At 46.8% G+C, this 13,004-nt stretch overlaps 3 protein-coding genes across 3 annotated transcripts in view; 2 read left to right on the forward strand and 1 right to left on the reverse strand.

Moving 5' to 3' along the window:
• The window catches only part of CUNH13orf42 (chromosome unknown C13orf42 homolog), a 29,201-nt gene extending 22,725 nt beyond the window's left edge, over positions 1-6,476 (forward strand). Inside the window, exons 2-4 of the mRNA XM_051195561.1 lie at positions 1,925-2,072; positions 5,152-5,386; positions 6,193-6,476. Of these exons, the coding sequence (XP_051051518.1) occupies positions 1,925-2,072; positions 5,152-5,386; positions 6,193-6,367 (558 nt within the window). The 3' untranslated portion in view covers positions 6,368-6,476. The remainder of the gene's footprint in view (positions 1-1,924; positions 2,073-5,151; positions 5,387-6,192) is intronic.
• Positions 1-13,004, reverse strand: part of LOC127230298 (GTP-binding nuclear protein Ran) — a 1,116,469-nt gene that overhangs the window by 108,851 nt on the left and 994,614 nt on the right. The gene's annotated exons all lie outside the window — the stretch shown is intronic.
• The window catches only part of LOC127230055 (guanylate cyclase soluble subunit beta-2), a 58,428-nt gene continuing 57,595 nt past the window's right edge, over positions 12,172-13,004 (forward strand). Inside the window, exon 1 of the mRNA XM_051195172.1 lies at positions 12,172-12,263. Within this exon, the coding sequence (XP_051051129.1) occupies positions 12,172-12,263 (92 nt within the window). The remainder of the gene's footprint in view (positions 12,264-13,004) is intronic.

A 13,004-nucleotide genomic window follows, 5' to 3' on the forward strand; every position in this document is an offset into this window, starting at 1 on the left:
TATTTTGTACAATGGAATAAAGATTAAAAGCTACAGATTTCTCATCAGAGACAACACAAATCAAAAGACAATGCAGCATTGTCATCAAACTGCTGGGGAGACGATAATTTTTTGAAATCACCAAAACATAAAACTTGTTTGCCTTAGTGTATTTTCAGTTGCTACAACAGATAATCCGATACCGAGTAATTTACAAAGAAGTTAGATTTATTCTTACAGTTCAGGAAGCTGGGAAGTTCAAGGTCAAAGGGCTTGCATCTGGCAAGGATGTTCTAAGTCAGAGGCATGAAAGGGTTTCAGAGGAAAACATGAAACATGGTACATTCAAGGCTGTGCACACAGTTGAGCTTGGAGAAGTTAATTATATCAGAAGCCCTGAACCCACCCTCAGCCCTTGGTACCTGGGACATCACATTTGCAACATTACTGCTTCCTGGTGGTTCAATAGTGCCAGCTTCCCTCTCCACTGGTGCTGTCCTCAGAGCTGCAGCCTCTGTCCCATCGCCCTCCTAACTGCTTTCCATCTTCCGGAAGCACAGCAGAGTGCCTTCAGGAGGATGAGCTTGCTTCTCTCCTTGCCAGTGGGCTTCCCACCTTCCCCTTGATGCTATCATTTTTTTTTAAAGCAACTCTTTGAAGAGGGTTGGTGCCCAAGAATAATCTTTCACTTTTAAGATATATTATTCAGGTGTGTGCTGTGGTCCTTCAACAGTTTTTCCTGTAAGACAGCTCTCTGCAGTTCGAAAAAGAAAATAGGAAAGAAAGGAATTCTGGGATTACTGGTTCCTAGTCATACAAGATGTACCCCACAATGACACAGAGGGATATCACCCCACATTCTACTCCCTAACTTAATTCTGTTCATGTTTAATGCTAGTCCCACATACCACTTTCAAAGCCTCACAGAGTGGGACTCCATGTCTCATCCAACAGCTCACACTGGTAAACAGTGTCATGTTCATTTCTCTGAATCCCTCATGGAGCTTTTCTCAGGCCGGATGTCTGCCCTACCCACCTCACCTGGCGTCCATGGAGCCCATTGCAGTACCCGGCTTCATGATGTGGGTGTCTTTCAGGGTTTGTGGGTCATCTTCTCCATATAAAGCAGTTTGAGAACAGTTGTGAAGGCAAAAGAAGAGGAAATTCTTTTCTCTAATGTCTGATGATAAATCTATGACTGGCAAAGAAGTAGATGTCATTGTCCTCCCTTTCACAATTCCCTTCTGAGATGAGAAATCCTGCAATGGCCATGGATCTTCCTTCCACAAGACAATCAAATGTTCCTTTTAATTGACATGTAATAGTTACTCAGATTTATGTGGTAGAATGTGATGACTTGATACATATGTGCAGTGAGTAATGATGAGGACTGTTTCCACCATAGTCTGCAAGCCCCTCTTCTAGTTCTTTATAAACATGTAATAATTTTTTGCAACTACAACTTCTGCTGTGCTGTGGAACTCTAGAACTCCTGTCTATTTGGGCCTGCATTAGCTTCTATGTGTTTCTTCTCTGCCCTGACCACCCTCTCTGGGGACAATTGTTTTAAAAGCCTTTACTTCTATCAGATGAACCTTTTTAACTTCTACATATGAATGATTACATGAGGTGTTTGTTTGCCCTGCAGTATTTGATTTATTTCACTTAAGGTAATGTCCTCCAGATCCATCTACATTGTAATAAATGACAAGATTCTATTCTTTGTGAACATACAATATTACATCATTAAAAAAGAATCCATCTGTCTAGTGGTACATACCATGTTGAATCTATATCCTAGCCATCAAATTTTCCTCTGAAACCTCACAAATACAAACCCCATATGCATGTAACTTTAGAAATATTAATTCTTTTCAATGTTCCTGGCTTTTCTATATAACTCCCAGGCAACTCTCTCTCACCGCACCCCATTCTTCTGTTGCAGAAAGCAGCCTCAAAGAAATATTCCCAGTTCAGCACCGATGTGGCCGAGGCCATCGCCTTTTTTGACTCCATCATTGCAGAGCTAGAGACAGAAAAACGGCCGAGGACTGCTGAGGCTGACCTGCCCAATGAAGACGTGGACTTTGATGGTGAGTGCTGGGAGAGGCACCCTAATGTGCTGAGGGGAGGTGGGGCTCTGAGTGGGCTTCTGGGATGGAATCAGGGACCACGCCTTCCTGGCTGACAGGGACTCCTTCACTCCTGTCAGGCTTGGCCCCCTCACCTTGTCTCAGTTGCCCTTACTGCCACGGCCCCAGCCCACACCGCTGTTTTGTTGTTTTGTTTTGTTTGTACTACAGCTGTCAGGGTGGGACCCCCTAACACTCCAAGATGGAAAGCAAGAGAGGATGGATGGTTAAAGAGAGGAGCAATCAGTGGGGAATGGTGTCACATGGGGGAAGCTATGAGGATTCTGGGATATGAACATTCTTAATACTACCTAATGCTGTATGCAAAATGACCCAAACAGATTGCACACCTATAATTCCAGAAATTGGAAGAGTGAATTAGGGGGACAGACAAGTTTGGAGGCCAGCCTGGGTTATGTAAGGAGACTGTTTCAAAAATCCATAGCTCAGGGCCTAAACATATGGCTCATCTATAACTGTTTGCCTCAACAGTATGAGGACCAGAGTTCAATTCCCAGCAGTCAGGTATGTGTGATGGTGAGAGCCTATAATCTGTGTTGGGGGCGGGGCAGAAACTGGAGGACCCCTGGGGCTCACTGTCCAGCCAGGTTAGCTGAGTCAGTGAGCAGGATAGTGAGAAACCCTGCCTTAAAATAATAAGAGGGTGGTTGGCATACTAACAAATTGAGGAGTCATACTAACAAATACACAGAGCAACAAGCCAAAATCAAAACCTCACAGGCCTAGAAGTATATATTTGATGTATGGGCACTTTATATAAGAAAGAAATGGGCAAGTTGTTTGAAAATTCAGCTCTGAGCCTCCTGAAGCTAGCTAAGGAGGAGTATTAGGCATGGCTGAGGTGAGGTGAGGTGAGGGTGTGCAGCTAGGCCCAGACAGCCCCTGGAGAGGGAGGACAAGTGGGGTAAGTTTTACTTCTAACCAAAATGTGATGAGTGTCCCAGCAGACAGTAGAAGTCCCACCACTTTGGAGTTGAATCCACTTTTACATTCCAAAATTGCTAATATCCTCATCTTTGGCTCCCCTTCCCTCACACTGTGGAACTTATCAATGATTTTATTCAGAGTCTCTAGCTCTTGAACAACAAGATAATGGTGATTGGTGTCAATATTAGGTAATTCCTGAGTATTACGCAATGCTCCCACAAGGCAGGCTCTTGGTTTACTGTTGCTCTAGCTGTGGCAAGCACTGTATTTCTAAGTTGGCCTCTGTGACTACAGAGTGACACCCACTGAGGGTCACTCTGCCTTGTTTTGTGTACTCCTTGTCCCCATGCTGCTCCTGCCCAATGACAGTGGCCTGGAAATCCACTAAAACTTAAGAAAGGATGACAGAAAGCTTAAGGACACAGGATGTCCTGACGGTTATAGTGGAAGCAATGGCTGTCATGAAAGTGCCCTGTGTGGAAGGCTGGGAAAGTAGCTCACTTGGAAGAGTGCTTGTCTAGCATTCAAAGTCCGGAGTTCCATTCCCAGCACTGTAGGAAGTAGGCATGGTAATGATGCATGTAATTGCAGCGCTAGGGAGTGGAGAACAGGAGGCTCAGGAGTCTAAGGATATTCCTGGCTGTAAAGAGAGTTCAAAGCCAGCCAGGGCTATATGAGGTCTTGTTTTAAAAAACAAAACATAAACATAAGAAAGGTTGTTGTTCCAGGTGTGGTGGTGCACACCTTTAAGCCCAGCACATGAGAGGCAGAGGCAGACAATCTCTGTAGGTTTATGTAGAGAGTTCCAGAAAAACCAGGACTACACAGTGAGGCCCTGCCTCAAAAGAAAAAAAGAAAAAACATAACAAAAGTAAAGGCCAGTGTTGTGTGACTTTCCCTGGGGAGACATAACATAAATATGTCTACTTAACCTGGAGGCTAGGGCCTAGACAGATAGCCCATGATAGACCGCAGTAACTACTGCACTGGTGTCCAAATTGGGGAATCAATGAATTTTTGTTGAGGTTATGAACAGAAGGATGGGTGAGGGGTTACTTACAAACAGCAGGGGTAACTCAAAAACACCTGCACTGCCAGGACGTCCACTCCAACACAGGTGACAACTCCCGAGTCCCACATCTTTCTCTCCAAAATTTGGCCCCTCAGAGTCTCCACCCCAGCAACTGCTTATAGTTATATAAATATATGCCATAAATGTTTATAATCCTTTCTACAGTGTTGGGTAGGGCACCTCCAGAGTCTCCAAAGTTTCTGTTCTGGCACATGTGACCTTGTGGTGCCCTTTGGTTCATTACTGACACTGGTGATCATCCCCCTCCCTCAGGAAATGTGGAAGGGGGCTGCATTTGGGAGGAATGAGCCATACAATAGCCAGTGACAGGGCTCGGTGTTGAGCTTGAAATACTGAATTCATTCAATTCCCAGAGAGAACTGACTGACACACCCCTCCCCCCAACAGCACCAATAATCTATGTTCACTGTAAAACAAACCAACCAGACAGCACACAGAAGTATTAAGGAAATAAAGGTTCTAGGAGCCACAGCTCAGCAGTTACAGGGCGGCATCGCTCTCCCAGAGGACCAGAGTTCAGATTCCAGCACCCTCACTGGGCTCCTGTAATTCTTGCTTCAGGGGATTCAACCCTGTCTTCTGGCCTCTGAGAGAACCCACACTCACGTGCACATCGTTACAACTAAAACTAATTTAAAAAGAAACTAAAAGACAAATACCATCTGTAGGTCACTACCACTGTCAACACTTGGGCATAAGATTTCCACAAAGGATTTCAACACACTCATGTTTTATTTATATTTTACTTTAAACAAAAATAGTGTCTCTTTGAACAATATGCAATACATTGAGCCATCTTTCTGGAGTCAGTGAGTACAGATCCGGACTCTGACCCAGCCCTGGGCTTGCTGAGTCAGACTCTGCCCCCTGACCCCAGCAGCCTTCTTTGGAACTCACTGTATCCAGCCTTCTTTGCGTTGCTGTGGAGGATTCCCCACCTGTTTACATTCGCTCCCCTGATAGTGGCCAGCTGCCTAAGTCACGTGCTCTCTCTTCCAGTGGCAACCAGCTCACAGGAGCACAGCTTGCACTCCAACTGGATTCTGCGGGCACCACGCAGACATTCTGAGGCCATCGCTGCTCATGCCACTGCAGACAGCCGGCTTCGAAGGAGCACAGAACACAGGGTCACTGGTACCCAGAGGAGGCTTGAGAGACACCCCATTTACCTGCCCAAGGCTGTGGAAGGAGCATTCAACACCCTGAAATTTAAGCCCAAAGCCCACAAAAAAGAGTAAGTGCTTGGACTTACTTAACAGAACCAAGACAATCTCAATGTGCTCCAGACTTTCCGGGTGCTTCTTAGGATGTGTTAATCCATCATCCCTTGTGCAAAAGTTGTTGATTTTATGGGAGGTGGGGCTGGACTGAGATGTTTTCTCACAGTCTGTATACCATCATCCTGGCTCACTGCTGTCCTCTGTTCAGACCTTATTTCCAATCTGGCCTAATGATTACACCTGTGCTTATCTCTAATGACATCTTGAGTTGTACAGAGTAGAGCACTGAGCAGATAGCAACATTATGCTGAGATACTGTTGCCTTGGAAGGCACTGACCAGCCTCTGCTCCACAGAGCAGGACTTCCTGCTGGCCTGGTCCCTATGGGGTCATAATGCCACTGGCTCCTGTGACCTCTCTGCTGCCAGACCCTTCTCTCCCAAGACTAGTTCCCATGACCAACTCCCACATTCCCCTTGCCTTGTGCAGCACAGCCACTCAGGCCATGCCACAGGACAGACTCCGTGGCTATCCCTTTACCTCTTCACAAGTCACTCAACTCTGGTGGATCTAGAGTCTCCTTGATAGCATTTTACTCCCATAGTAATAAGCCATATGCTCAACGCTCTCCTTCAAGGCCAGGTCAATGCTGGTTGAAGTTCACCCACACTCCACCTTGTATCACTTTAAGGTTCTCCCTAAAGCCTAGAACTGGAGGATCAATGGATGTTCTCAGAAGGAATGGTGTCAATCTGAGTGTTCTCCCCTCTGTGCAGTGGCCAGCTTGAGCCTGACCTTCTCCCTCACCCTTCCCTTGCAGCCTGGGGAGTTCCAGACACATCCTCCACAGCTTCTCCAGAGAAGACATGGAGTGGGATGAGGAACTCTTTGCCCACGAGTCCCCAGGGTCTTTGGAAGAGGATCATTTTGAGGCAGAGAATCCCAAAGGGCAATGGCTGATTCGAGAAAGACTCTGGGAGCAGACAGTGCCCTGACTTAAATTGTCTTAGCCTAGGTCTATGACAGGTGGTCTGCTTTGGGGCAGTGTGAGGTGTTTGGTAGAGTTAAAAATGAAATTATAAAGTTGTAATATAACCAAACTCTAACACTACCTGTCAGTGCCCAGCTAGTGCCAAAAAAGCCCAAGCTTCCCAAGGGACATGTCCTGGGGGTTTCAGAAACTGGGCTTCCCAGAGCAGTAGACAAGAGAGAAGGAAAATAGAGCCTGGCTGCTGGTGTCCCAGAGCAGAGGCACAGAAGCCTTGAATAAGTGTTCCTGCCACCCTGCCCTGCCTGTCACACATAGAAGATGGTGCAAATGGCTGTGAGAGAGCTCCGGCCGGAAGTCTCCAAGGATATGTCTCAGAAGCCCAACAGTGAAGTTCTGGCGTCGCTTCCTCTCATGCGGAACACAGTCAAGAAAGCAGCCCCTCTGCCTTAGGTCTTCTCAAAGTTCTCACAAATGCTGCTGCTAGGTTAGGCTGAAAATGAGGCCAATATCCAGGCTGTGGTGTAGAGATCAGTTTATCATGGCTTGCCTTGTGATCACACTGTCGCCCAGAACTGCACACAGACAGCTGGCCCAAGGAGGTGGAGGTAGGCGGGTCTTTCTCCTTTCTAATTCTCACACAAAACTGTATCCATGCAACCAGCTCATGACAGGCTCTGCACCTCCCACTTACAGGTAGCTAGAAGCATAATGGTCTTTCTGTCTAGGAGGAATTTTTGTAGTTCAGACATTTTCTGTGAAGGGACACTAGCCCGCTTGAGCATGGTTCCATTAGGCCTTGCCCTTCTCCCCCATTCCCTCTTCCTTGCTAAAAACCATTATATTCCATCAGTAACCATCAATGTTTCTTCCCTTATTTGGCTGTTTCCTCCTCCTGAGGCTGACTACCAAGATCCAGCTATTGAAATATTGAAGTTTAGCAATAAGAAGCCTCTTGGCTTACCTAATTAACCTACCCAATCAAGAGTAAGCACCTCATCCTAATATGGGGTTTCCTCCTTTACCTTTATAAAATGCCATTTTCCTATGTGCCACATCTGTCTCCCTTTATCCAGAGACAGTACTTCCTGACCCCCGCAAAGAACAAATACCCCCTTTCTCTCTCCTTTGTTCCCTTCCCCCTCTCATCTATCCCCTGTCCCTGCCCTTTGTCCCACTGGGGCAAATGCATCTCCTTTGTGCTGGGCACTTGGCCTTGGGGGTCCTGAGCTGATGCTTTCCCTTACAGGCTGACTCTCAGCGCCACTTCCAACGTGTGCTCTGTAGACAATTCAGCTGACACACTTCATTCGGCCATGGAGTTGCCCCCAGGCACGCTTAAGAGCCACTGGTACAGAAGACACTACATGTTGACCTTCCTGGTCTTTCTCACACCCAAGTACTAACCATGATAAGACATCATGACCAAGGCAGAAGAAAGAATTCATTCGGAGCTTATAGTTCCAGAGGTTGGGCCCAGGACCACCATGGTGGGGAACAATGGCGGCAGGCAGGCAGGCAGGCACTGGAGCAGCAGCTAAGAGTTCACATCTCGAGATAACCACAAGGCAGAGCAAGAGCGAGGTGGGGGTGGGTGGGTGGGGGGAGAACAGAAGAACAAGCTCACAAGTTAACTGGGAATTGCTTCTGCTTTTGAAACCTCAAAGCCGCCCCCCAGTGACACACCTCCTCCAACGAGGCCACGCCTCCTGATCTTTTCCAAACAGTTCCACTGAGGCCCAAGTATTCAAACATATGAGTCTATGGGGCCATTCTCATTCAAACCACCACACAAGGCCTGGACCTGCTGAACTTGTGAGAGAACTGAGGCCAGGCACACTATGTGCGTGCGTGCGTGCTTGCGTGCGTGTGTGCGTGCGTGCGTGTGTGCGTGCGTGCGTGCGTTCTTGTGTGAGCTTGCCTAGGACAGGGAAGCAGACATAAAAAGAGGAGCACCATCTAAATCAAGCCAGGGTCACTCTAGGCTTAATGGCTATGACAACTGCATAAAGGCCTGTGTGATGTTCTTTAAATTAAACAGTAACAATAAAAAACTTTATTTCTGTGGTCTTGGATGTCTGAAGCTGAGACTTCTTAACTCTGAAGAGGAAAAAATCAGCGACAACTGTGCAGTAGCTGGAAGAACTGCAAGCCAACACATTTCCCAGGAGAGCCCACAGCCAACCTTGGTGCCCTCCTCTTCAGGGTTCTTCAAGTGCCAATGTCAATGTCAGGGATAGGGCTCTTTCACTTGTTGCTTGACCCGAAAAGCAATGTCTGGAGAGCTGTTTAATGGACAGCTTTCACGCTATGGGCCATCTGCTCAGATGTCGTCCCTGAAGGTGGCTTTCTTTCTGTGCTATGGCACACTCACAGGCAGGGCTGGGGAGTTCACTCAGCCTCACCAGGCAACAGTTTATTATCAGCCACTCTGATGTACCATGGGGAATGCACTGTGTAAACCTTGTGTTTACAGACAACAGACACGAAAGGCAGAATAGAGAAGGTGCTCAGAGCCCAATGCCCTTTCCTCTTCTCTAGGGCTGCTTCTCCCAGGAACGTGAAGCTGTGCTGGTCCACATTGCTTGGGGTTTTGGATGCTTTTATCTTTACTAAGACATAGCCTGCTTGAAGAGTTCTAAAGGTTGAGCTCATATCTTATGGGGCAGTTTTTCTGTCTTTGAAGTTGGTGGTAAATCCCAGGATCTGGACTATGGCTCAGGAATCTTGGATAGGAAATAAAAGGATTTGAGATAAGTCAAACTGGAAATAATAAAGCCAATTTGGTAAACTAAGATACCTTGACTGCTTCTTGTCCTTCTTGTGGCAACCAACTATTCAAGAGGATCAGATGGTTAAAACTACCTTAGTTTGGGTTACATGAAAACCTGCAAAGATGAAATATCAAAAAGTATGTGTGTGAAATAATGCCTTAGTCAATGAAGTTCTCACTTTGCAAGGATGAAGACCTAAGTTGAATCCCTACAACCCATGATAACATTGTTTTTAAGTAGAACAATGTTTCTTAAAAGCCAAGTTTGGTGGCACACACTTGTAATCCCATTCCTGGAAAGGCTGAGACAGGTGGATCTTTGGGACCCCTGTAATCCATTAGCCTATCCTATTGGTGAGTGCCAAGATCCTGCTGCGTCATCCAGTGTCTTGTGCAGAGAGCACATGTAGCCTAGGGTTGGGGGAAGGAAGGGCTTTGTGGATGCCTGGAGTTTGGAAGATGGATGTAGACTTCAACAGAAGGTTGCAGAGGGGTGGTGTTGTGTCGGGGAAGGGTGCAAGCTAAAAGACACTCCCAATAGAAGGGTGAATATTCTTACGGGCAGCCATGGAGGTCATATTAGAAAGGCGGTGAAGTTGAGAGTTGGTCACGTGGAGATAAAGCTTCAAACTATTAACTGGTGCTGAGGACAAAGGGTGGAGGTGACACAGAACCCTGACAAGTTGCAGCAGCTGGAGGAAGTGGTGGAAGCCTCCACCTCAGGGATGTTTCGATAGTAAGTCAGTCTGAACTGTCCATCCTCGGGAGGCGCTCTTGGGCCTTCTGTCTGTTCCTGCTTGACTGCCTCCTCATTGTCTCCATCCTCTTTGATCTCTGTCCTCCTTGGAACATGGTGTTCACCCAAAGACACCGCTAGATATGGCCAGATGGAACCCCTGGGATAGATCTCTCTATGGTCCTTTGTGTGTGTGTGTGTGTGTGTGTGTGTGTGTGTGTGTGTGTGTGTGTGCACGCGCGCGCGTGCGTGTGTGTATGTGGGGGGGGTACCTTGCTTCCCCAGTGGCTATCTGCCTCCAGCTAGAGCTGTCACTAAATAGACTTCCTGCCACACAAGATGCCAGCATATGGTGGATATTCTCTTGGGTGGAGCTAAGGGCATTGTGTGTTTGTCAATTTATTTGTCATTTGGCCAAAAAAATACTGAGCATTGCTCTATCCCATGTGTGGGTTGTAATATGAACAGAGGCCTACCTGGCATTAATCCACTGGGAGGGACAGACATGGATGACAAGATTGCACTAAAGTGTGAGCATTGGAATGGCAGCAAAGTCTGCAGAAGGTCCCTGATGTCACCAAAGTGTTGCGCAGGAAAGTCTGGCTCAGTCAGAGGAGGCTGGCTGGGGAAAGATTTTTCAGACGCTCTCAAGCTCCAGCCAGCTTGCAGTTACTCTCACCAGGGCCATGCTCATCCCACTAGCAGGGGTCCTCTTGGCTGTGCTCACCGTGACCTAACCTGAGTGGGTGCTCACTCCCACAAACACTCCCTGTCTCACTTGGAGCTGCAAAGCTTAGTCCGAGCCCTTTCTCCTCAATGCCTGAAACCATGCTAATCACAAATTTGTGATGGGTTGGTCTGCATCTTATCTAAATAAACAAAGTGAAGTGCTGGCACTAAGATCTGTGGGCAGCACGAGGTGTCAATGTGTAAAGGGTTTGGGGAAGAGGGATTCGGGCCAAGGCTGTATGATGCCTGATCTATGCAGCATGATGTGTGGCACATTTGAGGGAGCTCAGAGCGTCATTCATGAGATACTGCAGAACAACCAGAGATGCCAAACACTGACTGCAGCAGACCCTGGAGCAGAACAAGATGGATTCAAGAGGAATGTGTGAGCAGCAAGCACTTAGCTTTGAGGGAGAGTATCTTGAGGATACATAAGACCTTTTTGTGTCAAATATGAATCCAGTATAATTATAATACTTTACCATCATCTTCATCATTATCATCATCTCCTAAATGTTTGGATTATCATTATGCCTAGCTCTGTTATTATTATTTTATTTTTAATTAAATTATATATTCATATTGGGCAGTGATGGCACATTAGAGGCAGAGGCAGGCAGATCTCCAAGTTTGAGGCCAGCCTGGTCTACAGAGTAAGTTCCAGGACAGCCAGGACCACAAGGAAAAATTCTGCCTCAAAATAAAATAAAATATGCATCCAGTTATACATATGTATATGTCCCTGCATGAGCTGATGTATGCCATGTATGCACAGGTGCCCAGGGAGGCAGAGGACACGGGGCTCCCCTGGAGCTGGAGATATAAGTAGTCATTAGCCACCTGATGGAGCTACTAGGAGTCAAAACTGCGTCCTCTGGGAGAACAGGAAGTGGAACAATCTTTCCAGCCCCTCTCCTCCTTTTAAAGACGGTTTCATTATGTAGCTCTGGTAGGTCTATCTAGACCTCAGTATGTAGACCAGACTGGCCTAGAACTCAGAGATCTTGCATCGGTATCCTAAGTGCCAAGATTAGCAGTGTGTGCCACCACCCTGGCTCATTGTCATCTTTGACATTGTCACCATCACCATTGTCATCATCATCATCTTCAGCCTGAGATAAGACCGAGGCTGGGCCCAGACTCCCTGTGCTGTACTGGTGCTGGGATGACAGAGCATCTCAGAGCACCTCAGCTATGTGGCTTTAACACTTCTCACTTACAGTGTTATGGCGATAGTTAAATGATCATTGCCTATTAAAACGGAGGGCCTAGAGACATCAACTGGTTATAAGGAAGGATGGCTAATTATCACCTAGGATATTAAATTTGCCACATACTTAAACAGTGGTGAAAGGAAACTTCTAAGAATACTGTAAGCATCACTGGGGGAAGAATGAACCAAGAAAATGACTTTGGGGAAGACACTGTACCAACTTGTTGTGAAATGGGCTCTCCAAAGTCACATGTCTGTGACCACCTCTCCAGATGGCTGTTCCAGGCTGCTCCAGGCCCCAGATCCTGATGTATGATCAGGACTGGATGCCTGGGACGTCAAGTTATTGGCTCGGGCACAATGGACAAGGTCAGTTTTGCAGCTCACATTTTCCGGGCTTTCAAAGCATTCACATTTAATGACAGCCAGTTGTTTGCAATGTTGACTGTCAGGTAATCTGATTTACAGGTGAGTTCTACCTTATCAGATTCAATTAAACTTGAACGAGGCTGAGTTTGGTCCTAAATGAGCGAGTCTCTACATGTCATGATGCGTTTAGGTTTATCGCCACCGCCCTAGCCTGTTTCCGAATGTAACACTGCAGTTACAGGACCGTGGCCTGGAGAAGATCCTAGTCCCAGTTTACCTTGGTGATCAAGGCTGAGTTTTTCAGAGCTAGACTCACACTCTGCATCCCTTCCGGAGATCGACCAAATGTACCACTTTGGCCACATGGTGGCACTCGGCGCCCAAAAATTCCTGGACTGCCTATGGCTGAAAATTTAAATGCAAGAGACGAGAGGAAGTGAGATCTGGGTAGAGTCGGTGCTTGTCCACAGGGAGGCGATCTGGGTTCATGAATAGGTGGCCTCAATGGAAAAAGCCGCGTTCTCGCTGGTTTTCTGGGTCCCAAGGAAGGTTCTGATGTAAAATGAAAGGGCTAGGTGCTGAAATCTATATGCAAATAAAAACTCCACCTTTCTTTTCGCTAGATGAGGGAGAACAGACCATAAGACCTGACAGCTGTCTTTGCTACAGAAGGGAAGTCACCTGTCTCCCTAAGCTTTTACTGTAAAAGAGAGGGGGCAATTCCAGCTGTGACCCCTGGTAGTGTGGGAGCCTCAAGAAAGCATCTGATTTCTTTGCACCTCTGTTTTCATCTTTCGGGGTGTATGTTAACGATAAGAGGACCA

The sequence above is a fragment of the Phodopus roborovskii genome, unplaced genomic scaffold (genome assembly GCF_943737965.1).
Source record: "Phodopus roborovskii unplaced genomic scaffold, PHOROB, whole genome shotgun sequence".
Classification (NCBI taxonomy): Eukaryota; Metazoa; Chordata; class Mammalia; order Rodentia; family Cricetidae; genus Phodopus; species Phodopus roborovskii.